The following is an 18,859-nucleotide window of genomic DNA, read 5'->3' on the forward strand; positions in this document are numbered from 1 at the left end:
AATAAGAATAATTTCCTAAGTCTGGGGCACTCTGGACATGCTCAGAGGCCGCGTTCCTCCCCGAGCCGTAAGGCGCAAAATAATAAGAATAATTTCCTAAGTCTGGGGCACTCTGGACATGCTCAGAGGCCGCGTTCCTCCCCGAGCCGTAAGGCGCAAAATAATAAGAATAATTTCCTAAGTCTGGGGCACTCTGGACATGCTCAGAGGCCGCGTTCCTCCCCGAGCCGCAAGGGCGCAAAATAATAAGAATAATTTCCTAAGTCCGGGGCATTCTGGACATGCTCAGAGGCCGCGTTCATCCCCAAGCCGTAAGGGCGCAAAATAATAAGAATAATTTCCTAAGTCTGCGGCGCTCTGGACGTGCTCAGAGGCCGCGTTTCTCCCCGGGCCGTAAGGGCGTAAAATAATAATTTCCGAAGTCCCCGGCACTCTGGACATGCTCAGAGGCCGCGTTCCTCCCTTTCCCCTCCCTGCTAAGCGTCTCTTCGGCGGCCACGAGGGAGCGCGGCCTGTGCTGGGCCTAGCGGCGGCTGAGGCCTACCTTCTCTCTCCCCTCAGGCGCGGAGCGCTTTCCCGGTCACACGCCGCCGCCGCCTCCTGGCAGCCCGGAAGAGGGAGAGCAGGAGGGGAAGAAGCGCAAGGGCCCGGGCGGGCCTTGGTCGTCGTTGTTGCCGGCGAAGGAGCCGCCGCGCTTGCTTTTCCGCTCGGCGGCCATGAACGGCTCGGCGAACCCGCTGCTGGACAAGGACGAGCACCCGCTGCAGCTGGGCGAGAGCTTCGAGAGGCACCCCAAGGCCTCCTTCCACACCATCCGCTGTGAGTAAGGGGGCGCCGGGGGGAGGGACGGACGGTCGCCCAAAGCCCCCCGGGCCCGAGGGAAGCGGCTTCTGAGGGGGAAAGGAGGCCTACTCGCGAGCAAGCGCCAACGGGGGAAGCGAGGGGGAGCCTGAGGGGGAATGGCAGCCCTTCCTTCCCTCAGGACGGGCCAGGGGGGCTTAGTCCTAGTGGAGGGGGCTGAGGGTCGAGGGTATAGGCCGGTATACTCAGTGCCATATTTACGTATAAGCTAAACAAGCTATAGCTTGGGGGGCCCTCTCTTGCGCGCCCCCAAAAAATTTAAAGGGAAAAAACACCCTGGATGTACATTTCCAAAATATAAGATAAAACCTACATACAGCAACAGTGTTTTGTGTTGTGTATTGTCCTATGATGTAAGTAATGAGCCCCGCCTGCTCCCTAAAACATCACTGGTTTGCTCATTTCTATATATAGGCCCCCCTATATATCCTGCACGGGCTGGTTGCATGGCAACATGTGCAAATGGCTTAATAATAATAATATTAATAATTTTTATTTATACCCCACCCTCCCCGGCCAGAGCCGGGCTCAGGGCTGCTAATACCAATAAAATTACAATGAAAATTTGAAATACTTTATTGTCACTTGTACAACTTGTGTACAGTGATATTACACTATTAATTAAGGGGGGGAAGCAACCCAATTGTGGAGGGGGCTGAGGGTCGAGGGTATAGGCCGGTATACTCAGTAATGAGCCCCGCCTGCTCCCTAAAACATCACTGGTTTGTTCATTTCTATATATAGGGTCCCCACATTTTGCATGGACTGGTTGCATGGCAACATGGGCAAATGGCTTTATGATGATGATGATAATACAGTGGTACCTTGGGATGCGAATGGGATCCGTTCTGGAGCCTCGTTTGCATCCAGAAGCAAACGTAACTAGCAACGGCACGTCTGTGCACGTGCGTGTCGCTTTTTGCCGCTTCTGCGCATGCACATGACGTCATTTTGAGTGCGCGAGCAGCGAAACCCAGAAGTAACGCGCTCCGTTACTTCCAGGTTGCCGCGGAGCGCAACTCGAATGCGCTCAACATGAAGCATATTCAACCCGAGGTATGACTGTAATAATAATATTTATACCCCGCTCTCCCTGGCCAGAGCCGGGCTCAGGGCGGCTAACACCAATAAAATTACAATAAAAACATAATTAAGGGGGGGGGACACACAACCCAATTTAAAATATGGGTTAAAATACAATTTAAAATGCAGCCTCATTTTAAAAGTAGCCCATAGATCAAAACCATAAGGGGAGGGAAACATAAGGGTCAGACTTGTGTCTTGGAGGCCCTGAGGAAAGATGTCAAGTCCCGCAGGGCCCTAGTCTCTTGTGACAGAGCGTTCCACCACGTTGGGGCCAGTACTGAAAAGGCCCTGGCCCTCGTTGAGACCAATCTAACCACTTTGCAACTTGAGACTTCCAAAGTGTTGTCATTTGTGGACCTTAAGGTCCTCCGCAGGGCATACCAGGAGAGGCTGTCCCGTAGGTACGTGGGTCCTAGGCCGCATAGGGCTTTAAAGATACCTTTTAGGTCCATAAATTACCACATAGCACATATTCAACACAAAAAACAGTGACAATTTATTGTTGACAGCTGGACATATAAAGGGCCCCATTACCGTCAGTAGCTTAGGGCCTCATCAAACCTAAATCCGGACCTCGGCATACTGATAATAATTATTCATAATTTTGTTATTTATATTGCTTTTCCCCAGCCACTCTGGGCGGCTTGCAACATATCTAAAAATGTAATAGAAACATCCATCCTTGAAAACTTCCCCAAACCGGGTTGCTTTTAGTTGTCTTCTAGAAGTCAGATAGTTGTTTCCTTGATATCAGAAGGGAGGGCGTTTCAAGGTGGTGTTGGTGGTAGTAGTAGTAGTAGTAGTAGTAGTTGTAGTTGTAGTTGTAGTAGTAATAGCAGCAATATAAATAATTCATTGAATCTGGTAGGATCAAACAACAACAACAATCCACTAAATTTGGTGGGGTCGTCCCAACAACAATCTAAATAATCCACTGAACTCGGTGAGGTCATACAACAACAACAACAACAACAACAATATAAATAATCCACTGAATTTGGTGGGGTTGACCTTCTCAGTACTAGGCATGTGCAGGATTGCTCCATAAAGTGGTTTTGGGAGTTCAGAAAAACAATCTCAGCATCTCCTCCTCCATCTCCCTGTTTTCAGTTGTCAGTATTTCTGTTCTGTTCTGTTTCTTAATTGGTCCGGGTCTTCCTGTGCCCTTAAGAGCAGTTGCTCAGCCAGAAAAGCATCAAGAGAAGCTTTTCTCCATAAGGAACTACATAACTTTAGAAGACATCTGTATCAGGAAGTTTTAATCAAAACAAAAAAATTTTTTCCTTCCAGTAGCACCTTAAAGACCAACTAAGTTAGTTCTTGGTATGAGCTTTCGTGTGCATGCACACTTCTTCAGATACACACGAAAGCTCATACCAAGAACTAACTTAGTTGGTCTTTAAGGTGCTACTGGAAGGAAAAAAAATTTTTTTGTTTTGACTATGGCAGACCAACACGGCTACCTATCTGTAACAGGAAGTTTTAATGTTTGATCTTTTACTATATATGCTGTAAGCCGCCCAGAGTGACTGGGGAAACCCAGCCAGGTGGTCAGAGTATAAATAATAAAATTATTATTAGTATTAAGGAGTTGCAGTTGCAGGAGAAATACTCGCCTGCTAAATTTCTGTATGTGTGTGTGTTAGGGTCACAGGCATCCAGGAAATAAATAAAAATTCTTAACTAAAAGTAGAAATTGTAGAAGGATTTTGGCAGCTTTTTCTTAGAGCACGTGGGGTCAAAAGAAAGTGATTTGCAACAACTGTTGTTGAGACATTTGGTTCCAAAGCTGCTAGACTAGTGTTTCCCAAACTTGGGTCTCCTGCTGTTTTTGAACTACAATTCCCACCATCCCTGACCACTGGTCCTGCTAGCTAGGGATAATGGGAGTTGTAGTCCAAAAACTGCTGGAGACCCAATTTGGGGAAACACTGCTAGACAAAGTTAGACAGAAGTTGATGACGGGTGGGTGTCCTGTCCCCCCAAAACATATATCCTGATTACGCCCATGGTCACAGGGGCAACCCCTACTTCTTGTTGGGGGGCAGAGTTAACTGTCCTTCTTACGCTTTTTACACATATTGTTTGTTGGCCATAGCATGGCCAGAAGAAATGCTTCCTATAACCTTTCCTTCAAAGTTTGAGATGCAGACATCAGGAGGGAAAGCTTCCTATATCCTGGAACTGAACACAATCCCTGACTAATTGCTATGGAATCAAACAGTTGTTAAATGGGCCGAGACAGGAGCAAGTTAAGAAGCTGGCAAACTTTTCTGTGCACAATCGGGGACAGATTCGGACTGGGCCATTTGCCTGTGGTCAAAGCCTATTTACTCTCCTCTGTGCCCCATGATGAATGCTTGGGAGGGTTGCCAGCTATTTCTGCAGACAATAGGGTGTGTGTCCTTAATAGGAGGCACAGCGAGCAACCAGGGGTTGCCAACTCTTTCTGCTGTTAACAGTAGGTTGCAAAAATCAGGGCATCGCGTTTTTTCCATACCGTGAAATGCTTCAGCTGATGATTTCTGCACATCAAGCTGTGTTAGAGGTACAGGCCAGGCCTTTGCCTTTCATTTAAGTTGGGAACCCTACAAGCAGATGTTAAAAAGCACAGAGCCTTTGTCAGTTAAAAAATACTATTTTTCTTAGCCAGAGGAATCTTGCTAGCAGGTTTTTAACAGCATTTCCAAAATAATGCAGAGATTGATAATGGATACATCTTTTTCCAGCCGTGAAACATGCAGCAGGTTGTAATTTGCCTGCTTGGTTTGGACCACTTGTTGGTTGCCCAAAGTAAGTAGGTAGTGCTATTCCCCCACTTTTTTTACTGGTTCTGTTACAGTAGCAACTTTTTTGACGTGAATAAATTAAGTAATTGAAGCTTCGTAGCATATCACATTACTGTTGAAAGAGACAAGAGGCAGGGACTATAAAACAGCCAGGGCTATTTTATTTCTTTAACAGCAGACAGGATGCTTGAAAAGCTACTTTTGAAGTTTGGAAGGTTTATTTAAAAGTGTGTTACAGCATGATTATTTGCTGCTGGGTGGGTGGAGAATTAAAAGTTTCTCGGGGCACCAGCAAAAGGGAGCTTTGTAGATTATGCAAAATGACTGGGGCGGGGGGGGGAAGCTTTTAACAACATAAAATATTCTGATGCAGTAACTGTTGGGGTTTTCTAAAGCTTTTAAGCTAACCTTCACGGTTCCCTTATTCCCTTTATATCCACCACAATAATACATTTCATCAGTAATAGCAAAGAGGGAGTGAATTTGTCCCAGATGGATGTTAATCAGGAAACCTTTAAAGTCCAATAGATATTTAATACTAACTATTGTTCTCTCTAGATGACTTCAAACCAGCATCTATTGATACATCTTGTGAAGGGGAGCTTCAAGTTGGCAAAGGAGACGAAGTCACAATTACATTACCACACATCCCAGTAAGTTTACTGTGTGTCCCATTTTTGCTCCTCCTTCCCCCAGCTATGCTTTTTTGCTCTGAACTATTGAATTTGTGGCCAAGCAGAAGACTGTATGCATTTTTCAAAAGAACCTGGTAACAGCTAGTGGTGATTTAATAGAAGATGCTAACTTTACCTGTTCTGTGTTGCCTTATCTAACACCAATAATGTAGTGTGTCTGGGATGTGAGTATATATTCTAAAATTTTGTGTGTGTGTGTGCGCGCACGTTTCTATTCCCCTCCCCTCCCCAGGTAGCCTCTTTCTATGTAGATTTTAGTTCTACAATTGTGGACCCCTTCTTTCATAGCCTATGTTTATTATTTTAGTTCTAGGTAAACTTCAGTGTATGCCTGGAACCTGCAATTGAAAGTCTCTTCTGACTGAGTTTTATAGAATGTTCTTTTACATATATAGTGGTACCTCGGGTTAAGAACTTAATTCGTTCTGGAGGTCTGTTCTTAACCTGAAACTGTTCTTAACCTGAGGTACCACTTTAGCTAATGGGGCCTCCTGCTGCCGCTGCGCTGCTGTGGCACGATTTCTGTTCTCATCCTGAAGCAAAGTTCTTAACCCAATGTAATATTTCTGGGTTAGCGGAGTCTGTAACCTGAAGCGTATGTAACCTGAGGTACCACTGTATGTGCTTAGGTCATTGCCTTTAAAAATGCAGATCACCATTGGATATAAAGGATATACTGATCTTATATATGAATTGCTTCAGGTGATAGTTTACCTATAGGCGTTGCTAGAGCTCTATTTTCTCTTTGACTCCTTACTGTACTACCAAGAAGTATCCTAAAACCTAAAACAAAAAATCTGCAAGACTGCACATTTTGCAAAGAAGCATAAAGAGGGAGATGTTAAATATGCAGGCATTTGTTTTTCCTTACATCTATACAGTGGTACCTTGGGTTACATACGCTTCAGGTTACAGACTCCGCTAACCCAGAAATAGTGCTTCAGGTTAAGAACTTTGCTTCAGGATAAGAACAGAAATCGGGCTCTGGCGGCGCGGCGGCAGCAGGAGGCCCCATTAGCCAAAGTGGTGCTTCAGGTTAAGAACGGACCTCCGGAACGAATTAAGTACTTAACCCGAGGTCCCACTGTAAAGGCAAACTGTTGGAGTGCAGTTCAGTGACCACGTATTCAGAGGTAGCCTATTAAAGCATCCAAATGCAGCCTTGAAGATGAGTGACTAGATATGGCATTTTAGTTAAGGAGTCAGTTTTTCTTGGCATGAGCTTGTGCACTTGTTCGGACTTCTGTGTATGTAATCTTCTTTTCTTGACAACCAGGGTTCTACTCCTCCAATGACGGTGTTCAAAGGAAATAAAAGACCATACCAGAAGGACTGTGTACTTATTATCAATCACGATACTGGGGAATATGTGCTTGAAAAGCTAAGCAGCAGCATTCAAGTCAAGAAGACAAGGTAAAAACGGTTGGCACAAACCCACAGGGCCGCTTCTAATTTGGAGAAAACAACACACAGCATAGCCCTATCTCACACTGCAGGTGGCATATTTCAAACCCTTGGCTATGATTTCTTTTCTTTTTTTAACATAATTTGATGAGTATATATGACAGTATATACATGGTGCTTGTTTGTTATTTAGTGGTATATAAATAAAATGCATATATAAATACAAACACCAGCATCTCAGACAGAAGGCAAGAACCCTGGTTTCTGACATGTACAAGGAAATTTTAAACCTGGAAAATACTCCTCTGCTCCAGAGGTAGGCAGTTTGTTAAGGGTGCTCCGAGTTGTTGTTGTTGTTTAGTCGTTTAGTTGTTTAGTCGTGTCCGACTCTTCATGATCCCATGGACCAGAGCACGCCAGGCACTCCTGTCTTCCACTGCCTCCCGCAGTTTGGTCAAACTCATGCTGGTAGCTTCGAGAACACTGCCCAACCATCTCGTCCTCTGTCGTCCCCTTCTCCTTGTGCCCTCCATCTTTCCCAACATCAGAGTCTTTTCCAGGGAGTCTTCTCATGAGGTGGCCAAAGTATTGGAGCCTCAGCTTCAGGATCTGTCCTTCCAGTGAGCACTCAGGGCTGATTTCCTTCAGAATGGAGAGGTTTGATCTTCTTGCAGTCCATGGGACTCTCAAGAGTCTCCTCCAGCACCATAATTCAAAAGCATCAATTCTCCGAGTTGTTAGGAGTTGTTAAGAGACCCCTATTCTCCTCACGGAGGTACAGCTCTCAAGGGTTCCCTGGGAAGATCGATTGACTGTGAAACCACTCTGGGAACTGTAGCTGTGTGAGGGGTATAGGGCTCTAACATCCGTCAGCACTCTTAACAAACTAGGATTCTTTGAGGAAAGCCTTGACTTTGAAGTGGTATGATACTGCTTTAAATGTATAGTCCATATGAGACCCAATGCAGTTACAGTGGTACCTCAGGTTAAGAACTTAATTCATTCCGGAGGTCCGTTCTTAACCTGAAACTGTTCTTAACCTGAAGCACCACTTTAGCTAATGGGGCCTCCCGCTGCTCCCGAACCGCCGGAGCACGATTTCTGTTCTCATCCTGAAGCAAAGTGCTTAACCTGAAGCACTATTTCTGGGTTAGCAGAGTGTATAACCTGAAGCGTATGTAACCTGAAGAGTATGTAACCCGACGTACCACTGTACTGTTCTGGAAAACAAATGAAAGTAATTCCTTTCTTACTTTAGTGTGACACACACACATGGCAGAAGCCTACCAATTAATAGACAGCCGTGGAAAAAGCTATTTTCCCCAAGGCGTACAACCAGGGAAAATGGGTTTTTTAAAATCAGTTTTTACTAATCAATTAAAAAAAACTGCAGCCTTGTTCTGAAATGAAATACTGTAGAAGGTAGGGAGCACACTTCAAAAGCCAAGAAAAGAGTAGGGAGGGAGGAATTCTGATCAGATACGGGAATTGATCAGCTTCAGGTGTTGAGGGCTGCAGAAAATGAAGTGTGGGCTGGAGCTCTATTTTTTAAAAAAACCAGTGCCATATTTATTGAGTTTATTAACAAACAACATACCCAAGGACAAAAGGAATATATTTTTGTATATAACCGCAGGCGCAAGAATACTTATGGCAAAATCTTGGAAAACAGAAAAAGTACCACAAATGACTGAATGGCAAGTTAAGATTTGTGAGTTTGCCGAGATGGCAAAAATGACTGCAGCAATCAGGGGCTGCTCCAATCAAAAATTCTATACAGAATGGGAATGCATAGGGGAATACATGAAGAAATATGGTGTTAAAGCAGAACTCTTAATAGGCAATTGTTAAGCATGTAAGGACAAAAGAAGTCATTATAATTTAACAGTTTTCTTGTTATTCTATTTTATTAAAGCAACTAGAAAAAAATGTTAGGATGGGAAGATCTCACACAGGTGAAGGGAAGCAGTGGGGGGGGGAGAGGGTTAGGTTGAATTTGGGAAATAAAATATGGGACAGCAAAGGATATAATAGATTCTTATAGAGTAGTAATATATTGTAACCAGAATAGAAGTTCAAAAGGGGTAGTAAATGTATTTTTAATATTTTCATTATTGTAATAGTTATTATTATTTCTTATCGGTAGAAGGCAATGTTAATTTAGGCTTCTTCGTTTTGCTGTCTGTATGATTTTCTTAAGTCAATTTTTAAAAAATGAAGCATGGGCTGCAAGTTGCCTACCTGTGATATATACAATCCTCAAAGTGATACAGTCTAAGAAAGAGCCATGTCATTTGCTATTGCTACATATTTGAATTTGGTCCACTCTGTAGATAGGGGGGCCTTTAGAAATTAGTAGATGCAAATGTTACATCCGGACAGTGTTTAGTTTTGTTTCTTCACTTTTTAAGGGACCATTTATTTCCTTGGTAGATTTGATCAAGCGCTTACGTCTCATTCTCTCCCTGAAAGTGCTGACATGTATACAGGTCTTAAATTTGCTTGGATCGTACAGTTACTGATTTTACACCATCCTGATAGAATTTGGGGTTTTTCAGACATTTTGGAAAGGATGGAAGAGGGGGAGGGGGAGAGAGGGAGTTGAGAAGATGCATAGGTGTTGTGTTTGAGGTGTCATTGTATCTGTGTGCTCAAAATCCTGTTTCAGAGCTGAAGGCAGCAGCAAAATTCAGGCGCGGATAGAACAGCAATCGGCCCGAGCCTCACAACCTTCTTCTACCCAGTTCAGAGCTCCTACAAAACCAGTAGCGGGTCCCAAGACCTCCCCACTGAAAGAAATTCCTTCCCCAGAGCCTCAGCTGGATGACATTAAGAGAGGTATGGTTTTGTAACTTCACGGTAAAAATACTTGAGAATTCTCAATGGATTTGCTGTGAATCCAGTTTTCCTTATTCTTTGTGTCCCATTTCAGACAGATTTGTGGAAATTGATTTGTTTCTCACTCTGAATAATGTGGCAGCATCCACAGTAGACCTTACAGCAGCAATTTCTTTTTAGCTAAAAATTGGCAGCAGGGGGCCTCGCTCCAAAGTGGCGAGGCCAAAGTTGCATTTCTCAGTCTACAGAACTTTGAAGTCCTTGCATAAAGTAGGTGAAGGTGGGTCCAGTGATTTCTCTTCTGTTTGTCGAGAGAATAATTGGGTTACATGTTCTGCGCTGGTTTAAAAATGATCACCTAGCTTTTTAAAATACGCTTCGTGTAAAGTTAATTCTGCAAAAAGTTGAAAAGGCACTGAACTTCAGTTGTGTCTGAAAGAAGGTATAAAAAGTCTTGCAAAACTCAAAAGCTTGGTAGAATATTGACAATAAAACGATCACTGTATGTTTGCCCCTAAATAGTAGCCTTCCAAATAAAATTTTATGCTGTTGTCATGATACATCACCTATATTTCACAGGTTTAAAAAAACAAATAAAAATGCTAATTTATTGTACTGGTTTCACCCAAAATATCTAGCTGCGCAATGAAGCTTCTGTTACTGATTTGCCTATCTAGGAACAAATATTGTCAGTGTGAAACTAGTGGCCAGGCCATGGTAAAATCTAAGTCTCATTAGTATTTCGGGTCAATCGACATTTCCTAAGACAAGCTCTTCTTAGTAAGCCAGTTTAAGTGCTCAGAGCAAAACAAAATGCAGTTCACTCTTATTTGAACTGCAGACAGTGGAAAAAGCATATAATCCTATTTTAGACTCCCCATTACATAAGAATTCAAATTCCCTGATACACTGGAGTATTTGTCAGAGTAAAACAATTAGGTAAGTAGACGACAGATCTATTAGAATCCTGTAGAAATGTGACTTGAAATACTTGCCTAGTCCATCTTTTTGCAGTGCAGGGAAAGAGCTATCATGTGTAATACATTTCTTTTCTAATATATTTTTTCTAATCAGTGGTTGGCAGACTACCATATTCTGGTATATCCCTACATTTTTTTTATTTAAAAAATTGCATTTTTTTGTTAACTGCTCTTCATTAAAAAGATTCCAAGGTAGTGTGCAAAGGTGTAAATAAAACCTTTACATATATACATAAATACAAAAATAAAGCTAATAAATAAGATTTGTATAAACAATTTACAGCACAAGCAGGTTAATTAAACATTATGACTAAGGCAGTAATCCTAAAGGCAGCAATCTTATAATAATAGTAATAACAATAATTTATTATTTATACCCCGCCCATCTGGCTGGGTTTCCCCAGCCACTCTGGGCGGCTTCCAACAAAATATTAAAATACAGTGGTCTGTTAAACATTAAAAGCTTCCCTAAACAGGGCTGCCTTCAGATGTCTTCTAAAAGTCTTGTAGTTGTTCTTCTCTTTGACATCTGATGGGAGGGCGTTCCACAGGGTGGGTGCCACTACCGAGAAGGCCCTCTGCCTGGTTCCCTGTAACTTGGCTTCTCGCAGCGAGAGAACCGCCAGAAGGCCCTCGGGCAGAACGATGGAGGTGGAAACGCTCCTTCAGGTATACTGGACCGAGGCCATTTAGGGCTTTAAAGGTCAGCACCAACACTTTGAATTGTGCTCGGAAACGTACTGAGAGCCAATGTAGGTCTTTCAAGACCGGTGTTACGTGGTCTTGGTGGCCGCTCCCAGTCACCAGTCTAGCTGCTGCATTCTGGATTAGTTGTAGTTTCCTGGGCACCTTCAAAGGTAGCCCCACATAGAGCGCATTGCAGTAGTCCAAGCGAGAGATAACTAGAGCATGCACCACTCTGGCGGGACAGTCCGCGGGCAGATAGGGTCTCAGCCCACGTACCAGATAGAGCTAGTAAACAGCTGCCCTGGACACAGAATTGACTCGCGCCTCCATGGACAGCTGTGAGTCCAAAATGACTCCCAGGCTGCGCACCTGGTCCTTCAGGGGCACAGTTACCCCATTCAGGACCAGGGAGTCCTCCACACCTGCCCGCCTCCTGTCCCTCAAAAACAGTACTTCAGTCTTGTCAGGATTCAACCTCAATCTGTTAGCTCCCATCCATCCTCCAACCGCCTCCAGACACACAGGACCTTCACCGCCTTCACTGGTTCTGATTTGAGAGAGAGGTAGAGCTGGGTATCATCCGCATACACCCAGCCCAAACCCCCTGATGATCTCTCCCAGCAGCTGCGTGTAGATGTTGAAAAGGATGGGGGAGAGGACAGAACCCTAAGGCACCCCATAAGTGAGAGCCCAGGGGTCTGAACACTCATTTCCCCCCGCCCCCACTTTCTGAACATGGCCCAGGAGGAAGGAGTGGAACCACTGTATAACAGTGCCCCCATTTCCCACCCCCTCTAGACAGTCCAGAAGGATGTTATGGTCGATGGTATCAAAATCCGCTGAGAGATCCAGCAGAACTAGCAAACAGCTCTCACCTTCGTCCCTAGCCTGCCGGAGATCATCGACCAGTGCGACCAAGGCAGTTTCTGTCCCATGAATCCCGACTGGAAGGGATCCAAATGGTCTTAGCCTCTCTTACCTGAGAGTAAGCCTCATGCGGTTCACTTGGACTTCTGCATATACGTGTCATCAAAAGTGCATGGGCAAACAGGAAACAGCTAGCATTGTGCTGAAAAAAATGCAATGTCTGTTTAGGGAGGGCATTCCAGAGTCAGGGAGTCACCACAGAAAAGGCCCTCTGTTAACTCATACCATATCTCTGCTAAAGTCAGTATTTGGAGAAAGGCCTTTACAGAAAATCTTCAGACAGGAGCTGCCTGATATGGGAAGAGGCACTCCCTCAGGTATTTGGTTCTTAAGGGCTTAAAGGTAAGATAAACATCTAAAATTGGGCTTGGAAGCAAATAGGCAGCAAACATACTGCTGAAATAATGGGTATGACATGTGTTAAGTCCTTCGGTGCAAGCCAAAATGCTGGCAACCACATTCTGCACTAAGATCTTCACAATATCTAAGATGCTTTTAGATTTTGGGGGGCAGATCTCAACATTCTGCTATGGTTTGGTTTGGCTGTCTGTGTCAACGGCCCGTGGAATCCTTTATTGACCTCCTTGCAAACGTCCCTTTGTTCCAGAGTTGAGAGCCGAGGTTGAAATAATTGAGCAGATGAGTAGCAGCAGCGGAAGCAGCTCGTCGGATTCAGAGAGCTCTTCTGGGAGCGATGATGAAACCTCGAGCAGCGATGGGGAGGACGCTGCACACCCTTCCCCTTCCCAGCCGGGTAACAACAAGAACTCTGTTGCCAACGGAACCGGCAGGCCACAAGGAAGCAATCAGCTCATGAGCACGCTCAGTAAGTTTCTTGTCTTCTGCATGTATTTATTACAGCACATGCACTTTCTATGGGTCTAAATACACATTAGACACACAGGTGTGTAACTGAGACGCAGTGCTGGCTTTTAAAAGCGGCTTTGAGAGAGAAGGGGATGTGGTACCCAGCCCCTTTCTTTCTCATAATTTCCTTCTTTCTTTTTAAATTGCTCTCTCCTGAAGCTAGCGTTTCTGTTTTTTAAATAAAACATGGTGTCTGGTTCAGTTACATGTATGGGTGTGTATTTAGCCCACAATTGAATGCAGATCATTCAGCAAGTGGTCAAGCATGATCTACACAGATGGAGGTCTTTGGGGTTTAACAAAATCAGGTTTGTTTCTGTTTCATTCATTCACATTCTAAAGAGGCTTAGTTCAGAAGTCCCCTGGCAACCCATTGACTTTACTGAGCTGCATATTAGGGGTGTGAGTGGATAGAAATAACCAGACTACTTCCTGCCTCTTTTATGGTGCCCAAGTGCTGCTTTAAAAAAAATAAATAAGGAAATGCTTAATAATAACTAAGAATTAACATAGATTTCATGGCCCCTCTCTGCAAATAGTGATATGATTTCACAACTTGGCCTCAAAGCAAACTCGGTCTAAATTCTTCCAGCTGTGAATGAAACTGGTGCCAGCAGTTGCTACAGAAAATGGGTGCTGCTGTTCCAGTCTGTCATCTGCTGGGCCAAGTCTGTGATGAGACAAATGAGCTTATTCTTTTTTAAATGTTAAACGCTACATGAAGCCAATAGGCAAGTAGATTGAAAGCTACCAGTTTGCAGGGCAGATGAGTCACTGCCACCTCCAGACTCCTAGTGAATCTTAAGCCAGTGAATGCTGAGCAGAGGTCAACGACAGTGGCAGTCCTGTACATAAATTTCATTAAAATAAATATATTTATGATCTAGAAATAGTGTGTTTCAGCCTCATGCCCTATTTTTCTCCCCAGTGTATTTGAGGTCAAATACAGCAATTTTTCAGTGTAGATCACAGCCAACAAGTAATTCTAACTTCCTCTTTTTAAATACAGGGAATGACTTGCAGCTGAGTGAATCTGGAAGTGACAGTGATGATTAGAATGAGGTTTCTCCATTGGTTTTCTGTTGCAAATACGTGAAGATGTAAATCTCCTGAGGAGTAAGAATGATGCAAGTATAGAAGCCGGCTCACAGGACACAGCTGTAAGTGGCATTTGAAGGTGAAGGTGAAGGGGGCAACAAATATTCCTGAAGCAAGGCTTATACTCTGTTTATTTATGTATAAATTGTGTATGTTGTGTATATCTTTTTGAAAGTTTTTTAATGGATGTGAATATACCAGTCTTAATTCAGTGACTTGTGCTCTTAACGTGCTGACGCTCTGTAATTTTGGTGTACTCCAGTATGATTCTTGCTGTTAGGAAAGGCTGTGTACCCCAATAAGATAAAGCAAAAGCTGTCTCTGGGGTAGATGTAACTCAGGTTTACCATTTTAAAAACAAAATAGCAAGCATTTGTATGCAAAGATGTCAAATAGCATTAAGGCAGGCGTTAATTGTCAGTAGTCTTGTCACCTGTAATGAATACAAATTTCACCCAGGCAAGGGAATTTAAAGAACTGGGATGTTTTTTCTTTGTTTTTTTTCCTTTTGAGGTTCTCAGTATGACACAAGTGATTGATAGAGGTATGTGTAGGCAGAGAGTTTAGTAGAACTATGCATAGGCTAATAACTTGTGGACTCACTTGTAAGGCTTTCTTACTACTGCTGAGAGATCGTATGCCGATTAAGTTTTTGCGACTGTACAAATAGGAAACCTAACAATGCCTTTTATTACTTCCCTGTAAGAAATTCCACATACCTGTGCCCCATCACACATAGGTCTGCTGGCCAATATGCACTGTAAAAACCCACACCACTCACCACTAAGAATGGAGGAATGGTTTTGAATGGTTTTATACACTGATTTGGGCAGTTCCAACCCCATTCAGTTTTGCTCGTCATGGACTGCCTCTTGCCTTGAGCACCCACTTATGCCCAAGCCAAGCCCAACTAATAATATGCCCAAAAAAAGGTATATCAAAGTATGATGTACATAAAAGCATCAATCTCTATGCTTCAGTATACTTATAATTATAATTTTACAAGTAAATTAATGCATTTGTATTTCATATGGTTATATGCATCATTGTATGTACTTGTTTATGTGCTGCTTGCCTTAGGAAATCTGGAGTGAATATACATATAATAATGCATATAATGGACAAGAATTGTTGGCATTTTTAGCAAGACAGGCGCAGGGGCAGGGGAACCTAACCCCATCAAGATTAAAGAGCAAGATGAAAATTAGAAGATGAAAAATCTGTGCACATAAACTTGATATTGAGATTTTAAGAAAATCCCATCCCTATCCAATGCTTTATGTTATGTGAGCATACTGTATAGCGCAACAGATGTGTACATGTGGGGGACTTTAATTCCCACTTGTAGAAGTGATACTCATGTTGGAAACTTACCTCATTTGGTGAGGTTCCTGGATTGTTGAGACCCATAACTTTTCAAAATGAGAAGCATAGAATCCCCCAGAACAAGAACTACCCATAGCATACCAGATTTAGCCTCTCCAAAGTTCCACCTGCCAGTCTGTGTGGTTTAACAGAGAACAGTGGACACAATCCTTTCTGTATTTGTTCCTAATAAGTGGCACGCATTGTGCAGAAGAGTTGCCTTGCAAATGGTACAACGGTTGCAGTGAAAAGCAGAAAACTAATTGTATAAAGCTTTTCAGATTTGTCCAGACTTAGCTTTGGCATTATCAGAAGCCAGGTGCCCAGTAGTCAATGGCTGTCTTCATTGTTGGAGGTAGCATACTTCTGAATCCCTGTTGCTAGAAATCACAGGTGGGGAGGGTGCTGTTGTGCTGAAGGTGTGCCTAGAGGCTGTTGCCATCTACACGAGAGGTGCACTTGGGGCTTGGGTTCCTTGTGAATTGCTGCTTGCCATATCTGGCAACCCTTGTTCTAGCTTGGCGATGCTACAACTCATTGAACTCAGTGGGGCTTACTCCTCAGTAGAACTATATCATGTAGGATTGCACTGTAAGCTATTTATACTTTTGAGGCTGCGTACCTGGGAGTAAGCTCTGCTCAAAGAATGGGTCTTCCTTTTGAGTTAACGTGCATAGGATTGCTGTTCGAATTTAATAAATGTGTCAAGCAGTACCATTTTAGATGCTAACTACCTTCTAAATGACACATTTTATCTTGTTAAAGCAGTAAAGTAAGTTTGGGTTTGATAGGAAAGTATCGTGTATGTTTCATTCCACATTCCTTCCATTTCTGCTTTTGCCCAGGGCCTCAAAATTTCCAGAAATGTTGCATCTCCAATTCAGCCACCTCCGTCTTTGAATAGGCGAGTCCCTAAACATTCTCTCAAAGCAAGGCAGGAAGCCCCTATTGTGAGAATCAGTAGGCTGATCATATTGCTAATAGGTAGGAGAAATTTTGAGAGACAAAGAGAGCAGAACCATCTAGGGTTGTCCTTCTTGCCTCGCGTGGAAAGACGCTATAACCTTTGTTGCAGCTACAACCAGGGGTGGGATTGGGTTGCAAGTTGTTCTTTTGAATGCCTTTCTTGTAATCTTTCAAATGTGATGTGAATTGGAGGAAGATGGATGCATCACTTTAAAATGTTACACAACTATAAAACAAATTAAATCCACTAGGAGGAAGATGAGCACTGTTCACACGTTTGGCTTTCTTATGCATTTGAGAAAAGAGGGCAGAAAAAAAGCATTCATATGTTTTTGGAATGAGGACTGTGCATGTACCACAATTTCTGCAGAAATTAGAAACTTAGGTACTAGAAGTGGAGTATGCTACGTGGCAGAACCTTGCTTTGCTAGTTTCTAGTTTGTGGCCTGCAAAAAGATAGACTTGAAAATATGCAGCCACTGCTTGAGATGAAACCTTAGGTGTACTTCAGAGTGTCTTGCAAAGCTTTTGTCCCTCTTTGTGACTAACAGAAGAAAAATAAAAAAGCAAACAAATTGAGGCTGCAGTCCTGTGTGCACTCACATGGAAGTAAGTAAGATTCAACTTGGCTGGGCTCGTGGCCGAGTTGGCTTAGATATGGATTCTGCTGCAAGGCGTAGGATTTGGTAATGGCATCTAGTAATCTGAAGGAATTGAAACGACTGTACTCCCAAAGCTGGAAAGACTGAGGGACTTCCAGAGATTTTATGGTCCACACCTTGTGCACAAAGGCTGTTGTACTGAATAGATCCCTAATGCTTCTCATAAGCCACGTGTTGGCCAACTGAGTTAGCAGGCAGGACTATGTAGAGAATTGAGAACTATTTCAAATGTTACTGGAATAAAATAGGAATGAGACTGAACTCAGATGTATGATCTAATATTTTTGATGCAGTTTGTGCCTCAGATTTATCTGCATCATTAGTTTAGACATAGTATGTTTACATTTATATGTAAATAATATATATATATATGCCTTGTAAAATTTTGTAGGGTTTTTTTTCTTTTTAAAGTGTTATTTAAATAAAAAATGAACTTCAGCCATGCAAGTTGTTTGCTTATTTCTGAGTAACAAGAAGCTTCCCCACTTGTCCATCCCAAACCAACAACTCGCATATTTCTAATATATTGCTGCATGCACACCACACTCCCAAGTGGCAAGGGATCTCAAGGGTGCCAGCCAACACATAACTGGATTTGGTTTTCATAGAATGAAGGCCACTGGTGTCAGTATATTTGTGATACATTGTTTTTAAGGACTCTGATCACTCCCAGAAATCTAGCTACCCCTCTCTCTGAGAGGAGATACCCACATAGCAGAAGTTGCCGCTCGTTCCAGTCACCAAACAGAGGCAGCTTAAGGTCCTAAATCGTTTACTGCTGCAGAAGATCAGGCTTCAGTAATACAGTTCTGGACACTGATTATATACATACAGCTTGTAGTCTTTGCAGATACAGATATATGCAAGTAGAAAGTTTTTTCTGTTGCTCCAGCAATTCAAAGACATAGCACAAACTCCCAACTCACTTCACAAGACTCAAAAGACTGACTAATGAGCTGTCATACATCGCTTACTTAAGAGGTTTTCAACCTTTTTGAGTCCACGGCTCCCTTGACCAACTACATTCTTTCTGCGGCTCCCGTGTGGGAAAAGGCACCCGCCATCAAAAATGGTAAATGGTATATTGATACAAAGAGTGCTGAATAAGGTTGAATGTGATTCTCCCCCCCCCCCCCGCCCATATCTATACCTCAGTAGTTGGAAAATAGATTGCAGCTATCATTCTTTTCAGTTTTCTTTGCTGCTAGAATTGGGTGCCAGTTCCTTATTCAAGAAAGAGCTGCATGAAAACCTGGATAGCTCAATCAGTAAAGCATGAGACTCTTAATCTCAAGATCATGGGTTCGAGCCCCACGTTGGGCAAGAAGATTCCTACTTTGCAGGGGGTTGGACTGGATGACCCTTATGGTCCCTTCCAACTCTATAAACTTTCTATGATTCTATGAATAGGCTAAATACACTAGTTTACCTGACCCTACACCTCAAAAATACAAATTATAATACCCTATTTCATACATCACCAAGTATGAGATGGGATACCATCATACTCTGGGTGTTGTTTTAGCGCAAAGCACATTACTGTGCAATGACCTCAGTCTGTAATTATGAATAAGGGAGTTGTGCACCATAAAATAAGCATTGGGTCACCCCAAATGACATCCATAGCACCAGGG

The 18,859-nt window shown here is 43.0% G+C and overlaps 1 protein-coding gene across 1 annotated transcript; it reads left to right on the forward strand.

Annotated features, from left to right (window-relative positions):
- The first annotated feature begins 486 nt into the window (after nucleotides 1-486).
- Nucleotides 487-17,669, forward strand: EAF1 (ELL associated factor 1). Its single transcript, XM_083578284.1, has 6 exons — nucleotides 487-819; nucleotides 5,295-5,389; nucleotides 6,708-6,844; nucleotides 9,504-9,673; nucleotides 12,875-13,093; nucleotides 14,144-17,669. The coding sequence occupies exons 1-6, from the start codon at nucleotides 717-719 to the stop codon at nucleotides 14,188-14,190; spliced, it is 771 nt and encodes a 256-aa protein (XP_083434410.1). The 5' UTR covers nucleotides 487-716; the 3' UTR covers nucleotides 14,191-17,669.
- The last annotated feature ends 1,190 nt before the right edge of the window (nucleotides 17,670-18,859 follow it).

The sequence above is a fragment of the Podarcis filfolensis genome, assembly GCF_964270895.1.
Source record: "Podarcis filfolensis genome assembly, chromosome: 12".
NCBI classification, from domain to species: Eukaryota; Metazoa; Chordata; class Lepidosauria; order Squamata; family Lacertidae; genus Podarcis; species Podarcis filfolensis.